We start from the raw sequence: 14,270 nt of genomic DNA, 5'->3' as shown, positions 1-14,270 counted from the left end.
AAATCCTTGCCACTTATTTAAAATAACCTCCTCAAACCCCCATGGTATTTAGTGAAAAAGACTTGCTTCGCTTTCCCAGCGGCTCCTTCAACTGTGTTCAAATCAACTTATGCCAACTATGAGTAGACCCTGCATAGAAGGAAACAAGAGCTGGGGACAGAGCTCAGTTAGCAGAGTGCTCACCTAACATGTACGGAGTCTGGGGATCTGTCCCCAGCACCACACGAACCAGATGTGATGGTTCCTGCCTGCATACTCCAGTACTTAGGGTATAGAGGCAGGAGGATGAAATTCAAGGTCATCCTTGGCTACACTCACAAATCTGAGGTCAGCCTGGGATACACAAAACTCTGTTTTCTTAAAAAAAAAAAATAGCAAAGAAGAAGAATTTATCTCACTTGATATAAAAGGAGTTCGGAAGATGGCAATTCAGGGCTTGGGGGAGGGTGGCTGTGAGAGCCTTCCCGTCCTTCAACATTTCCTCTCTACTACACATCTCTCCTAACGATTCAGGACGATTGTAAGAGATCCAACCTCTCTAACCCTTTGCAGAAAGTCGGTAGAGGGAAGGAGAGAAAGACAAATGATGTGTCTCCCTAGGGTTGGGCTCTGCTCTCCTTAAACATTCTCCCCAGATCTTGTTCCATACTTTGTCTTACATGTTACTTTCAATCCCAGAGACACATGGCCACAGTCTTTGCACAAAGGGGAAAGAGAGCTCTCCTCTTCCTCTCCCTCCTGCTCCTCCTCCTCTTCCTCCTCCTCCTCCCCCGTCCATCTCTCTCCATTTCCTTCTTGGGTGATTTGAAGACAGTCTCAACTGTGCAGCCTAAGCTGGCCTAAAACTCACACTCCTCCTACTGCAACCTCCCAGGTGCTGGGATCACACACCTGTATCACCGTGCCCATTAGAAGAGTGGTCTTTGAGTTGGGAATGTTGCAGTCTTGCATAAAGCAGAACTGTGCTAATAAAGACATAAACAGCATTTCAGCATGCTCCCCACACAACTCATCACACGGATCCCTTGATATGTCCTGCCTCCTGTCAATCAGAGAACTTCAAGAAGGGTTCTAAGCCTGAACCTATGTGCTTTCTTTCTAGGTTCTCAATGTACTATCAAGTGATAGTTATTCCTTGTTTGAGGCTGCCTTGTTTTGTCCCTTGCCAGCCACCATCCCGATCCTAATGGTTGTTTGTGCGGTGTATGCCTTTTTCATTTTGGGGCCCACAGCTCTTGTCGGGATATGTGTGTATCTCATATTCATTCCGATTCAGGTAAGTCTGGGATGTGCAACGCGAAACACTTGACATTGGCAACCAGCATACATGCCTTTGCTGAGTTGTACAGAGGGCATACACTCAAAGCCCGTACTCCTCTCTATGAACACAGGTGTTCTATCTTCAGTTGGCCCAGTGTCATTCTCTAAGAACTCGAATTTGAGTGCCCTCGGGGAGGAGGGATGCTTATGCAGTCTGCCAAAGTTCCTACTTCCCTATCCTACATCTTGGTATATCACTGTGTCACCTGACAGATTCCCAGAGGTTTCCTCCAGGCCAAGTCGGCTGCCATAATGCAGAGGGAGGACTGAGGATCTCAGCCAAGTCCCCTTAGAACTTTGTTTGGTGCTTGTGTTCCAATCCTTGGATATTTAGGCCAAATGCAATTCAGCAGTTCTCCCTGAACGCAGTTTGCTTGTACCTCGATTTCAGATGTTTATGGCCAAACTCAATTCGGCTTTCCGAAGATCAGCAATTTCAGTGACAGACAAGCGGGTTCAGACAATGAATGAGTTTCTGACCTGCATCAAGCTGATTAAAATGTACGCATGGGAGAAATCTTTTATGAACACCATTCACGGTAAGATGAGCAGCTGCTTTGCAAAGCACTTAAATGGGTGGAGCGTGCTCCTTTAAGAGGCTTTTCAAGTTCTGTGGGGGCCAGGTATTGTGGCGGGGGTGGGGTGCTGAGGGGGCCTCCTAAGGTGCTCTGTAGGTCAAAGAATTTTTCCAAAGATTGTAGCAATCTTGTAATAGGCCCAGGCATCTGTTCTAATGAACCCAAGGGTGAGTGGCATATGGTTTTGCCTTTTCTGGGGCACAGGGAGCCTGGTGCTGGCTAGTCACCCTTACAAAAATAATCCACAAACATATTGGAGCAGTAAAGAAACTGTGTCAGGTTGTTTCCTTGACTTTGAAGATGTTTACAGTCATACACACACACACACACACACACACACACTCACTCACTCACACACACTCATATACACATACATTCACACACACTCACATACACACATTTACATACACACTCACACATACACACATACATACACACAGTCACATACACACTCACATAAATACATACACACACTCACATGTACACACTTACACACATGCATACACATATACATACATACACTCACATACACACTCACATAACACACTCATATACATCCTCACACACTAACACATACACCCACTCACATGCACACACACTCACACACATGCTATTTTGCAGACCAGGGGAGCTACACAGATGTCCAGGAGAGGATTTCCACCGTAAAGGCTAGGGAGTATGGCAGGGCTAAGCTTGGAAATAGCCCTATGTTTGCTGGCTTCAGACATATCCAGAACCCACCTGCTTCTCTCTATTCCACTGCCACCCTGTCCAAGCCAGTCTCCTCTCAGAGACTATACAGAAGTAGAAGCAGCCGATGCCTCTCCCTTGCTAGAAATTCCTCAGTGGTCTCTCTTATCACTTAGACCACTCAAATTTAGACCTTTGTAGTGAGGACCACATTCCTTCATTTGGCTCAGTAGCTCTGGCCTCTGGTGACTTCGTTTCCCAATAACCTTTGCTCCCTTTACTCCAGTCATGAGGACCTTCATTTGTTTCCAGAGCAATACCCCATGCTCTTTCTTGCTTCAGGCCCCTCCCACTGCCCGGCTCTCTATTAGACATTCATTTTGACATTGTGTTGATCTTGGGTCTCGATATTCTTGACTTCCATAGGTCACCTGGACCAATGTTCCAAACCCGGTCACAGCCTACCAGTGTTCCCTTATCCCTTAGCTCTGGTTATTTCTTTCTGATCACTGACACAATTTGAAATCATCTTACTCAGTTTTTATTATCTTTGTTACTATTTTTCTCTTGCAACAGTGTTTTCAGTTAGCCTGGAGCCAGCTGTGAAGCCCATGCTGGCTTCCAAGTCAAGATCCCTTTGCCTCCACCTCCCAAGCTGGTGGGATTGCAGGCATTTATTTCTGTTTTTTCTTATTGCCTATCTTCCTCAGGGGGAGAGGGCTGGGACCCTACTTGCTGGCACAGCACCTGTAGTATAGTAGATACCAAACTAACTTCCCAAAATAACTGAACATATGATTGACCGTTCTGTAAGATAAATCGGGAGAGTACCTCAGAAGGCCTGGGGGAAGCTTGGGGGGTGAGGGCTTAAGGGGAACCATCCCTGGTAGACAGTAGAGCCCTGGATCCAATGCTTAAAAGGAAAATGACGTCCCCTGCCGAGCAGGTCCTAGTCTGTTCAGAGGGCACTGGACTGTCTTCTCCTTGTCATGGTAATTAGAAGAATGTGGGATCTAGTGAGGTAAGAATGCTGTACTGCCACAGTACCCGTGTGAAGGTGCTTTTGCACAGGAGGCTAGAGTTACTATAAGCATCAGGGAGCAGCACCTTGCAGACTTGTGAAGAGGAGGCATTCTTTTCAAGTTTTGTGTCTGTTCCTGGGACACCTGACAGAGGCCACGCTTTGAATGTCTCCAGGCTGCCACACATGCCAGTGGCCCCAAGATGCTTACACATGTTCTTTCCTAGCACATAGCAGTGCAACCACAGAGTCTGGGCAGTTGAAGGTCCAGTCACATGAGGTTTTCTGGGCCCAGATGGGCCTTTCCATTCTGTTAACTTCCACACCCTTACTCCGGTCTTGTTGTGCTCATTCCTAGCATGTAGTGTTCTTGTCTGACCCCTGTAGCATCTGATTTATGCCTCAATCTATGGAGTATCAGGGCTGGGAGGGACCTTGGGAACCATCACTGAGATCCTGGTGCTGCTAGGTTCATGTCCTGGGGTTCCAATATGTTTCATTTCACCTTTATTTGGAGAAGAATCAGGCAGAAATAATTCATATATTTTCACCCGTATTACTATTTTATTGCCATGAACAAACATCATGACCAAGGAAACTCTTAGGAGAAGTATTTAATTGGGAACTTGCTTCTTAGAGTTTCAAAGGATTTTTCCATGGTTGGCATGGCAGAGAGTATGGTGCTAGGCAGGCAAGTATGGTGCTGCAGCAGTAGCTGAAAGTTTCCATCCTGATCTGTAGGCAGCTGGAAGGAGATGGGCTTGACTGGGCCTGGCATGGGCTTTGGAAAACTCAAAGCCAACTCCCAATGACACACTTCTCCAGTAAGACCACATCCACTCCAACAGGCCATAACTCCTAATCCTTCTCAAACACTTCCACTAACTAAAGACAAAGCATTCAAACACATGAGCCTGTGGAGGCCACTCTCATTCAAGCCAAAATATTTTTCTTTCTCTTGGAGCAAGTGTGTATGTGCAGTGTGCAGTACGGTTACATGCTTATATGTGTATGGGTGCAGGCATGTAGAGTCCTGAAGGTGACATTTGGTGGCACCTTCATTGATCACTCTTCACCAAGTCCACTGAGGCTGGGTCTTTCCCTGGACCTGGAACTTGTTGATTCTGGCTAGTCCAGCTAATCAGCTAGCCCCAGAGATCCCCTGCTCTGCCTTCTGAGTGCCGGGATTTTAGTCAGTGTCCCTTCCCAGTTTTCATGTGGGTTCTGGGGGCCCAAATTCTGATTCTTACAGTTGTGTGACAAACATTTTACCTGCTGAGCCTTTTCTCCACCCTGGAGGCTATGTTTTGGTCTGCAAAATAAAATCACTCCCTGATTGCCTTCTCTTTTGCAGACATAAGAAAGAGAGAAAAAAAATTACTGGAAAAGGCTGGATACGTCCAAAGTGGGAACTCAGCCCTGGCTCCCATTGTGTCCACCATAGCCATCGTGTCTACTTTCACCTGCCACATTTTCCTGAAACGCAAGCTCACTGCCCCTGTGGTAAGAGTTCCCTCTAACCAGGCCATGTTTGCACCCTATCCTTGGCAAGCCCCTGGTGAGAAGTCAGTCCCTTCCCATCTCTCTTGTGCCTGGTGTCAGAACCCCTAGTTGTAGTATACCAAATGATGCCTGGATACTTGGATTAATTAATTAGACTTAAATGTAGTTGTTCAGTGCTGGGGGTTGAGCCCTGGGCCTTGCCCATTCTAGGTAAGCGTTGTCCCACTGAGTCATAACCCAGACTCTGATCCAGTTTGCATAGGAGCGCTTGGGCTGACCCCGGGAGAATCTGACCACTATTCTTACTCTGTCCATGCAGGGAAGAGGTGGCTGTTAAAAGGGGAGCACACTTGGTGAATTGGTGGTGGGAGTGGGGTGGACAGGAGACCTAGAGAGCACTTGGCTGCTTGGCTCCTCCTGTGGCGTGTGCTACAAACAGGGCAACTCTACATTGTTCTCTGGTAGAGAGAAATCAAAGGGATCAGGATGGGGTCAGAGTCAGGGTTCTTCCAAGCTTGAGAGCTGGGTCTATCCTGTTTAATTCTTGACTCTCCTACTTTGGCCATTCCTGGCTTCTGCTTTCCTTGTCAATAAGCAGCCTGGTAGTGGTTCCTGTCAGTGTAGCTGGGAAGAGGTGGGTGAGAGTGAGTAGTTTTGCATAAAGCCCTGGGAATCATGGGGGGTGGGTGAGGGTGGGGGCTTGGGAGCCCTTAGATGCTCTACATTACCTGCTTTCACCCAGGTCACATGGGTGTGGGCTGGAGCCTCTGAGGGGAAGTGGGATGACTGTAAAACATGAGGGCTTTTGACAAGGAACAGAACATTCAAAGGTAAAAAAGAACGTTGGGCTAGAGGGGAAGCGGCTCTTGGATTTAATTGAGGGAAAACACAGCTAAGGTAGTAAACCAAGTGTCTTCAGGACAAGTAGCTGGAGGGGAGTCAGCAAAAGAAAAGCAAGGGAGGAGGATGTGTGTGGGGCTGGGGTAGGGCGAGGGCACAAACAAGCAAGTATAGCACCCCCAAGCAAGGATGTCAGGGTGGGGTGGGGAGTCATGAGGAGAAGCTGGAGCGTCGGCTTGGCCATCCTCTGCTAATCCCATCATCATCCATGCTATTTTTGTATCTGAGAGGGCGATGTCATTCTAGGCTCTCTGGGCCCCTTTTACTCTCACTGTCAGGCTTTGGACTTGGTCATGAGCCCAAGACCAGAATGAGTGACCATGGCAGTGGTGTCCTGCCTGAGCAGAACACTGCTCAGTGATTGTGACTGCTTTTGACGGTTCCCCACGCACTCATGCACGCACACATGCACACACGCACACACGCACATACCCTCTAGTTCTATTACATCAAAGAAAGGAAAAACCAAATGATGCTGATTTTTCTGACATGATAGTTTAGAAGAATTCAAGATCCAAAATAAATCTCCTGGTTCAGGAGATTTCTTTTGATTCCTTTTGGTTCCTTTTCTCTGCTAGGGACATGTCATCCTGAGATTGGCTTCCAGGTCTGCCAGGTAGTCTGTGTACTGTCTGTCGAGATCTAGTTTCTTTTGCTCTTGTTTTTGTTCTTGTTGTTTGTGCCAAGGTAGTACTTCTGGATTTGGAGAGTCAGGAGCAGATGTGATGGAAGCATTTGTTGCTATCCTCTTAGCAGTGTAGAATTGGTTCAAACCTGGAACGTGTCCACAGGGCCTGTTCGGCCTGTTCAGCAACAGACTATGTCACCTGGGATTTGCCGGAGGAAGCTGTGTTATTAATTTCTTAAGTGGGGTAGAAAGAGGCTGCTAGATGAAGTCAGAAGTGTGAGATGATGGTGTTTGAGAGATGAAGGGATGCCCCCCAGGGTACCAGCCAAAAGAAGAAAGTTTGTCTTCACTGAGGAGCTCCAATATCCAGGGATACTGGATAAGGCTCAGTGGAGAAACTTTGGAGTTGTGTGCTCTGGCGAAAGATGCTGTGGCCCCAGAGATCAGATGCCTCTGACTGGCCTAGATGAAAGTGAGTTAGGCAAATCCTGACAGGGCTTTGAATGAGCAGTCTTGATTTGAATAAGGACAGTATGGATGGATATATATGAAGCTGTATATATGAAGCTGGGGAGATAGTCTCAGGTATATGCTTCCCAACTTTGTGTGTGTGAAAATTCCCAAAACAAAATAGATTCAAAAGCTACTGCTCCCAGTTTGCCAACCCATGGTTTCTGAGCCATGAAATGAAAAAGTATTCCTCTGTGAATCCCAACTGTGCCACTGTTTCTTATGTCAGTAAGCATAACATACTTAATACTTCCCCCATCCCAACCCTCATGGATAGAGCAGCTTGGAGCTAAAGCAACTTGTAGTCCTAAACCCTCAATCCTCTGTTTCCTCCTTCAGGCATTTAGTGTGATTGCCATGTTTAATGTAATGAAGTTTTCAATTGCAATCTTGCCTTTCTCGGTCAAAGCAGTGGCCGAAGCCAGTGTCTCTCTAAGGAGAATGAAGGTATAAGTAATGCTGGGTGAGTAGGGAAGAGATCTCATTTTTGGGGTGGGTGGGTGATGCTTGGGAATGAGGGTGGTGCTCAGATCTCCTGGGGGCTGGGTCACATCTGCGGCTGTGTGGACATGAAGATGGGAGAGTTAGTGTGCAATGGAGAGAATGAGCGGTCATGGTTTTGCAGGAGACCCTGTGGAGGAGAACCATGACAGAGTCTTTATTGACATAGGGGGTGCTCCTAACCCCCCCCCACAGCCCACCTAAGGTGTGATTCACATTTTCTCCAGCAGCGCAGCTGGCCCTGTACTGACTCAGTCCCTGGTGTGTCCTGTGATGAGTGTAGGGACATGAACCACCTCAGGGTTGTCATTTAGCCATGCTGTCCACCAAAGACAATCAGAGGCTTGTAAGAAATGAGGAGAGGAGGAGAGAGGAGAAGAGAGGAGAGGAGAGGAGAGGAGAGGAGAGGAGAGGAGAGGAGAGGAGAGGAGAGGAGAGGAGAGGAGAGGGAGAGAGAGTTATCCTTAGGAACTCTCACTCTGGTACAGAGCCAGGGGCCCTAATAAGCTATGTGCATATGAGTTGCAAGCATGGCATTTGATGGGTTTGAAGTCCAGGCAGGAAAAGGAGAAGGGCATTCCTGACCACAGAATGTCGGCTCGGTTATCTGTGAAATTTGGAATCTTCTCAAGCACCCTGGGTTCCTGCCCTGTTTCCTTGTTTCTGAGTAGAGCCTATGAAGACTCCCGTCACTGTCCTCTCAATATGGAGAGGCACTCCTGTAAGCCAGGACTGGAAGGTACACCGTTGCCTCTTAGAGGCACAAGGATCAGCAGCCCCTCATTCACTCTGTATATCCCTGTACTAGAAAACAAGTACAGGTGTTTTGGATTCAGAGAAGGGTGCTATTTCTTGAATCTGCAACCTCCACACTGCTCCATCACCTTCACTGAGGTCTCCATCACTCAGCATGATTTCTACACCAGCCTTCCTTTTCCAAAACTGTTGTCCTCCAAACCTTACTACACTCAGTTCTCAAAGAGCTGTTAAATTATTGGCCTGCCCACCAGTGGCCACCTGATCAGCACCTGTGAACCCCTGTCTCCTCCAGGACTCCACCCGTGCCCTTATCCCTGGCCCCTCAGTTTCTCCACCCTTGTTTCCCATCCCATTTCTACTTTGAGCTCTGTGATTCAGTAATCCCAGATGGCTTATTTCATGCCGTGACAAACCACTAGACCATGCTCTGCCTGCTTCCCTGTCTGTCATGTTGTGGTCTCCACTCTCATTTTCCTGCTCTCTCCTCTCCCTCAGCTCAGGTACCAAACACATAGACTTCAAGGAAGGGGAATTGTATGTCCTTTCTCTGGCCACTACAATGTTGTGTCCTTGTCATACTTCGCTGTACTGATCTGTGCATCTCCCCTTCTCACAGTCAATCTTTTCAAAGTCAGGAGCTACACTTGTTTATGTATGCATTTCTATGATGAACCCCTGAGGTCTGACAAGTACCATTTAGGAACTTGCAAATGTTTTGTTGAGCTGAGTGGGGTAGAGGATAAAGAGACTGAACAAATGGACCTCAGTTTTATATGTATCTGTCATGCAGTGAAGGCCACCCGCCATGGGCAGAGGCTCACTGTCTTGCAGATGAGGATGAAACATAGCTGGATCAGCATTCTCCAATGTGGATGACCCACATAGGCCTCAGGGGTAAAAGATACCTGTCCTGGATAGTTCCAATCCATGGACTATTTCTGCTGCAGCTCTCCTGGGGGAATAACTTCTGGTCAGTCCTGATTGTCTTAGGTAGAAATGTTAAGATTCTAATTTGGGGGTCATTAGAAGATATTTTGGGAGGATTCTTGCAAATGGATGACATCTGCCCATTTACTGTTGTCTCTTTAATCTTAGAAAATTCTCATAGCTAAAAGTCCCCCATCCTACATCACCCAACCAGAAGACCCAGATACTATCTTGCTTTTAGAAAATGCCACCCTGACATGGGAACAAGAAATCAACAGGAAAAGTGACCCGCCAAAAGCACAAGATCAGAAAAAGCACATTTTCAAGAAACAGAGGCCAGAGCTATACAGTGAGCAAAGTCGATCAGATCAGGGAGTTGCTAGCCCAGAGAGGCAAAGTGGCAGCCCCAAGTCAGTGCTGCACAACATCAGCTTTGTGGTGAGAAAGGTGAGTGTATGAGTCATCTTTGGATTACAATAGTGAAATATCTGAGTCAATCTATGAAGGACGAAGGTCTGGGAGTCTGGGGAGATGGCTCATTGATGAAGTGCTTGCCATGTAAACCTGAGGACTTGAGTTTAGAGCCCCAGCTCCTACATAAAAATCCAGGTACAGCCATACATACCTGTAATCCCAGCACTGGGCAGGCAGATCCTGCCTGGGGATCCTTGAGACTTGCTGGTCAGTATAGACAGACGGCGTTCGACGAGAGACTACATGTCAAAAAAAAAATGAGGTGAAAAGTGATTGAGGGAAAACTCTATTCTGGCTTACACAAGGGTGTGCGTGTGAAGGGGAGAAAGGAAGAGGGAGGGAGGGAGGGAGAGGAAGAAGGAGAGGAGAGATTATTTTGATTGAGTTTTGGATACAGTTCAAGATCAGGCTGTGGGCCCCCAGCAAAAGCAGTCCATCATGGCTTGCTTGGGGTGGGTAGTGAACAAATCACTTACATCATGTGCCAGGAAACAGAATAAAAAGATGGAGGGTCCATAGACCCTTTGAAGGCATGGCTGAAATGACCTAGACACACCTACAGGGTACCTGCTTCCTAAAAGTCAACACTGCGTGGTAATAGTACTATCATAGGGACTAACGCCCCTTGGAGGGGAATTCTGCACCCAAATTACAACAGTAGGTGTGCGTCATGAAGGCTTACACTCTGCCTCCTTGTTCTATGTAGCTGTGGCTTTCTCAAGCCCCATAAAGTGAGGTTTGAGCTGGAGGTGATGCTGGGATGTCTCCAATCAGCTCTTCTGTCTTCTCTGTCCAACTTTCTAACAATGTGCATGAGCATGCCAGCATCGTCCTCAAGCTTAAAGCAGATGGTTCCCATTTGGGACTGACTTTCCACGCCTCTAGAACCACTGTAGTTTTGTCTCATTTTGTTCTTGAGAAGGAGTATTACTGTGTAACTTAGCCTGGTCTTGAACTAGTCATCCTCCTGCCTCAGCCTGCCTGTGCTGGATTATAGATGTGGGTCACTACACCTACTGTTCTAGGTAGTATTTTGTTTTCCAAAGATGCTGGAGGTAGAATCCAAAGTATTTTGTGCATTGTGTAGGCCCCTACCACTGAGCCCTTACCAGCTATAGTTTTAAGTGGATACTCCAGTTCATGTTACTCAAACTGACTAGACTTAATGGTGTTTTTTTTGAGACTTGTTTCTAATTTCACATTGGAATGTTAAGAGAGACAATACTTTACCCATCACATACTTAACTTTTTTTGGCTATACCACCTACTACCCCATTGTATGATTACGGAAACTGAGGCACAAGGTAGCTAAATAACAAGGGCTCAGTCACATAGCCAGCAGGTGGAGAAAGACTGCACACTTATGGCATCCGCCTCTGTCTCACCACGAAGCCCAGGCTATCCAGGAACTCATCATCTTCATGCCTCAGATTCTCATCTGTGCTCTGCTCACTTTCCTCTCTGCCTATACCCTACTCACCACAAAATATTGCTTTTGCACAACACACTGTGATTTTTAAAACCAGTGTAGCAAAATGTGTGTGTGTGTGTGTGTGTGTGTGTGTGTGTGTGCTCACAAGCCAGCCAGGCACCATGGTCCTTCCCTCAGAGGGAGGGTTGCAGAACCATTAGATAATGCTGTGACTTTAGCCTGTGGCCTCTTCTTGCTCCTCCTGTTTGCACCTTGTTGTACTGGAGACCTGGTGGGTACGCCTAAGATGCTATTGATATTGCTGCTGCAGGCTCAGCGGCAGTCTTCTGCCTGGTCATGTCCTCTCCCTTCTTGCTGCCCGCTTTCCCCGTGCTAACACTGCCGGAAGAGAGGCTCAATAGCCAAAGTGATCAAAGCTCCATAGGCTAAGCCTGGCCCCTCTGGCAGCTAACGAAACCATCTGCCACAGTGGTATCTAACGTTTGGGGAGCCAAGTGCCGCTGACCTCAGTTGTAATTCTACTGCTTTCTTGTTAGTCTGCACCCCCCCACACACACACCTCTGGGCCTGCACCCTAATTTCTTCAGACAGACTCAGGAAATTGGTATGTAAGGAAACTATGTTTTAGCCCTCCACTTGCTTTGCTCTATCCTGTCTACAGTATATGGTGATGCCTGGATTTGTGTGACAAAGGCACAGGCAGCATTTTGTGAAATAGTTCCCTTCCAGACCCAAGCCACTCACCAGCTACTTTACTTTGGGCACACTGCCTTAGCTCCTGAAGAGTCTTTCTCTCTGCCTGCTGCCCAGATTTTTATAATAGTGTCCACTTCACAAAGTGGTTGTGAGAACTGCATATAAAAAACCACTTAGTTCATGGTAAGCTTCAACTGCCCTCTTTTCCTGTTAACAATCATGGCTGGCTTACAAGTCGCCCTTAAAAGTTCTAAATTCAGGCCATCCAAGTTTCTCCAAATTTAGCTCCACAATTCCATTAGACGCTGTCCTCCAGGATGAGATGGGGGAAATGTTACTCAGAATTATGCCCTCAGCCCAGAGCCTATGCCTGGAGCTAGGTTCTTAATTATGTTTGATGAACGAGCAAATAAACAATGAGCTGCCCAGAAGATGAAGGCCTCCTGGGATTCATTCAGAAAAGAAGGGGCCTAAGAGGCTCTCACCTGGCCCAAAGGCCCAAAGGAATGGCCAGGACTCAAGGGAGGCTTACAAGGAGCCTCTATGAAGCTGGCCCACACTGAGCATCTGTAGCTAGGCTTATCATTTTGAAGTGTTATTGTGATTTAAAGGGTCAGCTCCACATACTTGTAGCATCGACACTGTGAGTTCCATAGAGCAGTGACTCCGTCGGTCCTGATCATGGTTTGTTTCCAGTGCCTAGCATGATGTATGGCATTCCATAATGATGAGTCAAAGGAGTTACTGCTGACAGACAGCAACCCTCATGCTAGGTATGGCAGGAGGTGACCTAATCTAGGTCTCCAGCTGGGAAGGAGCCATAGTTGACCCATACTGAATGCATCTTTGTTCTACAGGGTTGCATCAGGGATACTTGCAAATGTTCTAGAATGTTCCATATGCAGTGTATGTGTTCAAACACAGAAGCAGACAAACTATTGGTTACCCAGAGACCTGTGTGACTTCTGCCTTATAGATCTCTCTCTCTCTTTTTTTAAAAGAACTATTTGTTCATTTTATGTATTTGAATCCACTGTTTCTCTCTTCAGACTTACCAGAAGAGGGCATCTAATCTCATTACAGATGGTTGTGAGCCACCAAGTGGTTGCTGGGAATTGAACTCATAATCTCTGGAAGAGCAATCACTGCTCTTAACTACTAAGCTATCTCTCCAGCTCCTCTTTCAGCTGTTATTCAACGCCACTTGTGACGAGTGCTGTCCATGGGCCCATGGGCCCGGGACCTTTAAGTGTGGTCATCCACCTTCAACCCCAGAGTACTAGGACTTTGACAGTAGCTCTCGGGTAGTAAAGGGACATTAAGGTAGTATACAGATCTGAGCTCACTTTTTCAGAAGTTGCTTGAGCTTCCCAGAAGCCCGGAGCTTCATTTGCCTTCTGTGTGGGCTGATTTAACAGGATGTGCTTTATCTTTATGATGCCATTCTTCACCTGGATCATCATCTTTACTCCCAGTGCTCCCTGCACCTCCCTAATAAGCTGCCCTTCCTGGGCCAGCACAAGCAGATGCACCCACCTTCTGAGTACATTTTCCCTGCACCTCCATTCCCGCCTACTCATTACTCCTTCCATAATACATAGTTAACAAATTGTGTATTTCAGTTGCTCACCTTCTGTCCATCTCCAGCTAATAATACATGAGCTCTGTGGGGGACCAACTTGGGGTCCACCTGTTGGGTTCATCCTCTGAGTGGCTAGCATTGCACTGGGATCGGACGTGCCTCCTCCGTGACCCTGGAGTCAGGGTGAGGTGACTGCCATGCTCAGAACAATGCCTGAGTGCATCACAAGTGCTCAGTGACAACTTGATGGCTGAGTTGACGGGTTCAGCTATAAAGTCATTCAGTAGAGACAGCGAAATGACTTGGTGTTCTGGATTGAGTTGTTATGATGAAAGATTTTTATATAAAAAAATAGACTTCTGAAATCACCCGGCTCTCTCTATTTGAAGGATGCCCCATGTCCCCCACCCCCACCCCCACCTGGGTCATATTCTCTTTTACCTGCCGTTAGAGTTACTTCCTGGTCTCTGGGCACAGGACAACCCTTGTGCCCAGGGCCTTTGTCTCCTAAACTGGCACAAGGCTGTTTTACGTTGATGTGTGAGCAGGAGTTCCAGGTTTCCAAAAGCCCTCTGGGTAGTCTGCTGGCTGCAGGAGGGAGGGTGCTTAATTAAGATGCACATCTCTGCATCCTTCCAAGCTGTGCGCACTAGGCTTGGGGCCTGAAGCTGCAGCTGCCACCGTGGAGACACAAAAGTAATTGCCTCGTGTCCTTCCTGGTCTGGTCACCATAGAGCCCACCCCACCCC

General features: G+C 47.3%; 1 protein-coding gene and 1 long non-coding RNA gene across 5 annotated transcripts in view; one reads left to right on the top strand and one right to left on the bottom strand.

Moving 5' to 3' along the window:
• LOC116069785 (multidrug resistance-associated protein 9) overlaps nt 1–14,270 on the top strand; it is a 72,419-nt gene that overhangs the window by 16,324 nt on the left and 41,825 nt on the right. For all 4 annotated transcript variants that reach the window (XR_004110139.1, XM_031340699.1, XM_031340700.1 and 1 more), the window contains exons 6-10: nt 1,103–1,276; nt 1,712–1,859; nt 4,964–5,112; nt 7,490–7,597; nt 9,506–9,784. Coding sequence is in view for 3 of the 4 variants with exons in the window: in XM_031340699.1 (XP_031196559.1) it covers nt 1,103–1,276; nt 1,712–1,859; nt 4,964–5,112; nt 7,490–7,597; nt 9,506–9,784 (858 nt within the window). In the remaining variant the exon portion in view is untranslated. The remainder of the gene's footprint in view (nt 1–1,102; nt 1,277–1,711; nt 1,860–4,963; nt 5,113–7,489; nt 7,598–9,505; nt 9,785–14,270) is intronic.
• Nucleotides 6,489–12,803, bottom strand: LOC116069786. The gene is made up of 3 exons (XR_004110140.1): nt 12,567–12,803; nt 9,963–10,050; nt 6,489–6,839 (listed from the first exon to the last, which is right to left on the bottom strand). It is a non-coding gene; the product is annotated as an uncharacterized LOC116069786 (long non-coding RNA).

This window comes from Mastomys coucha, unplaced genomic scaffold, assembly GCF_008632895.1.
Source record: "Mastomys coucha isolate ucsf_1 unplaced genomic scaffold, UCSF_Mcou_1 pScaffold22, whole genome shotgun sequence".
NCBI classification, from domain to species: domain Eukaryota; kingdom Metazoa; phylum Chordata; class Mammalia; order Rodentia; family Muridae; genus Mastomys; species Mastomys coucha.
This window is presented reverse-complemented; position numbering and strand designations above follow the sequence as displayed.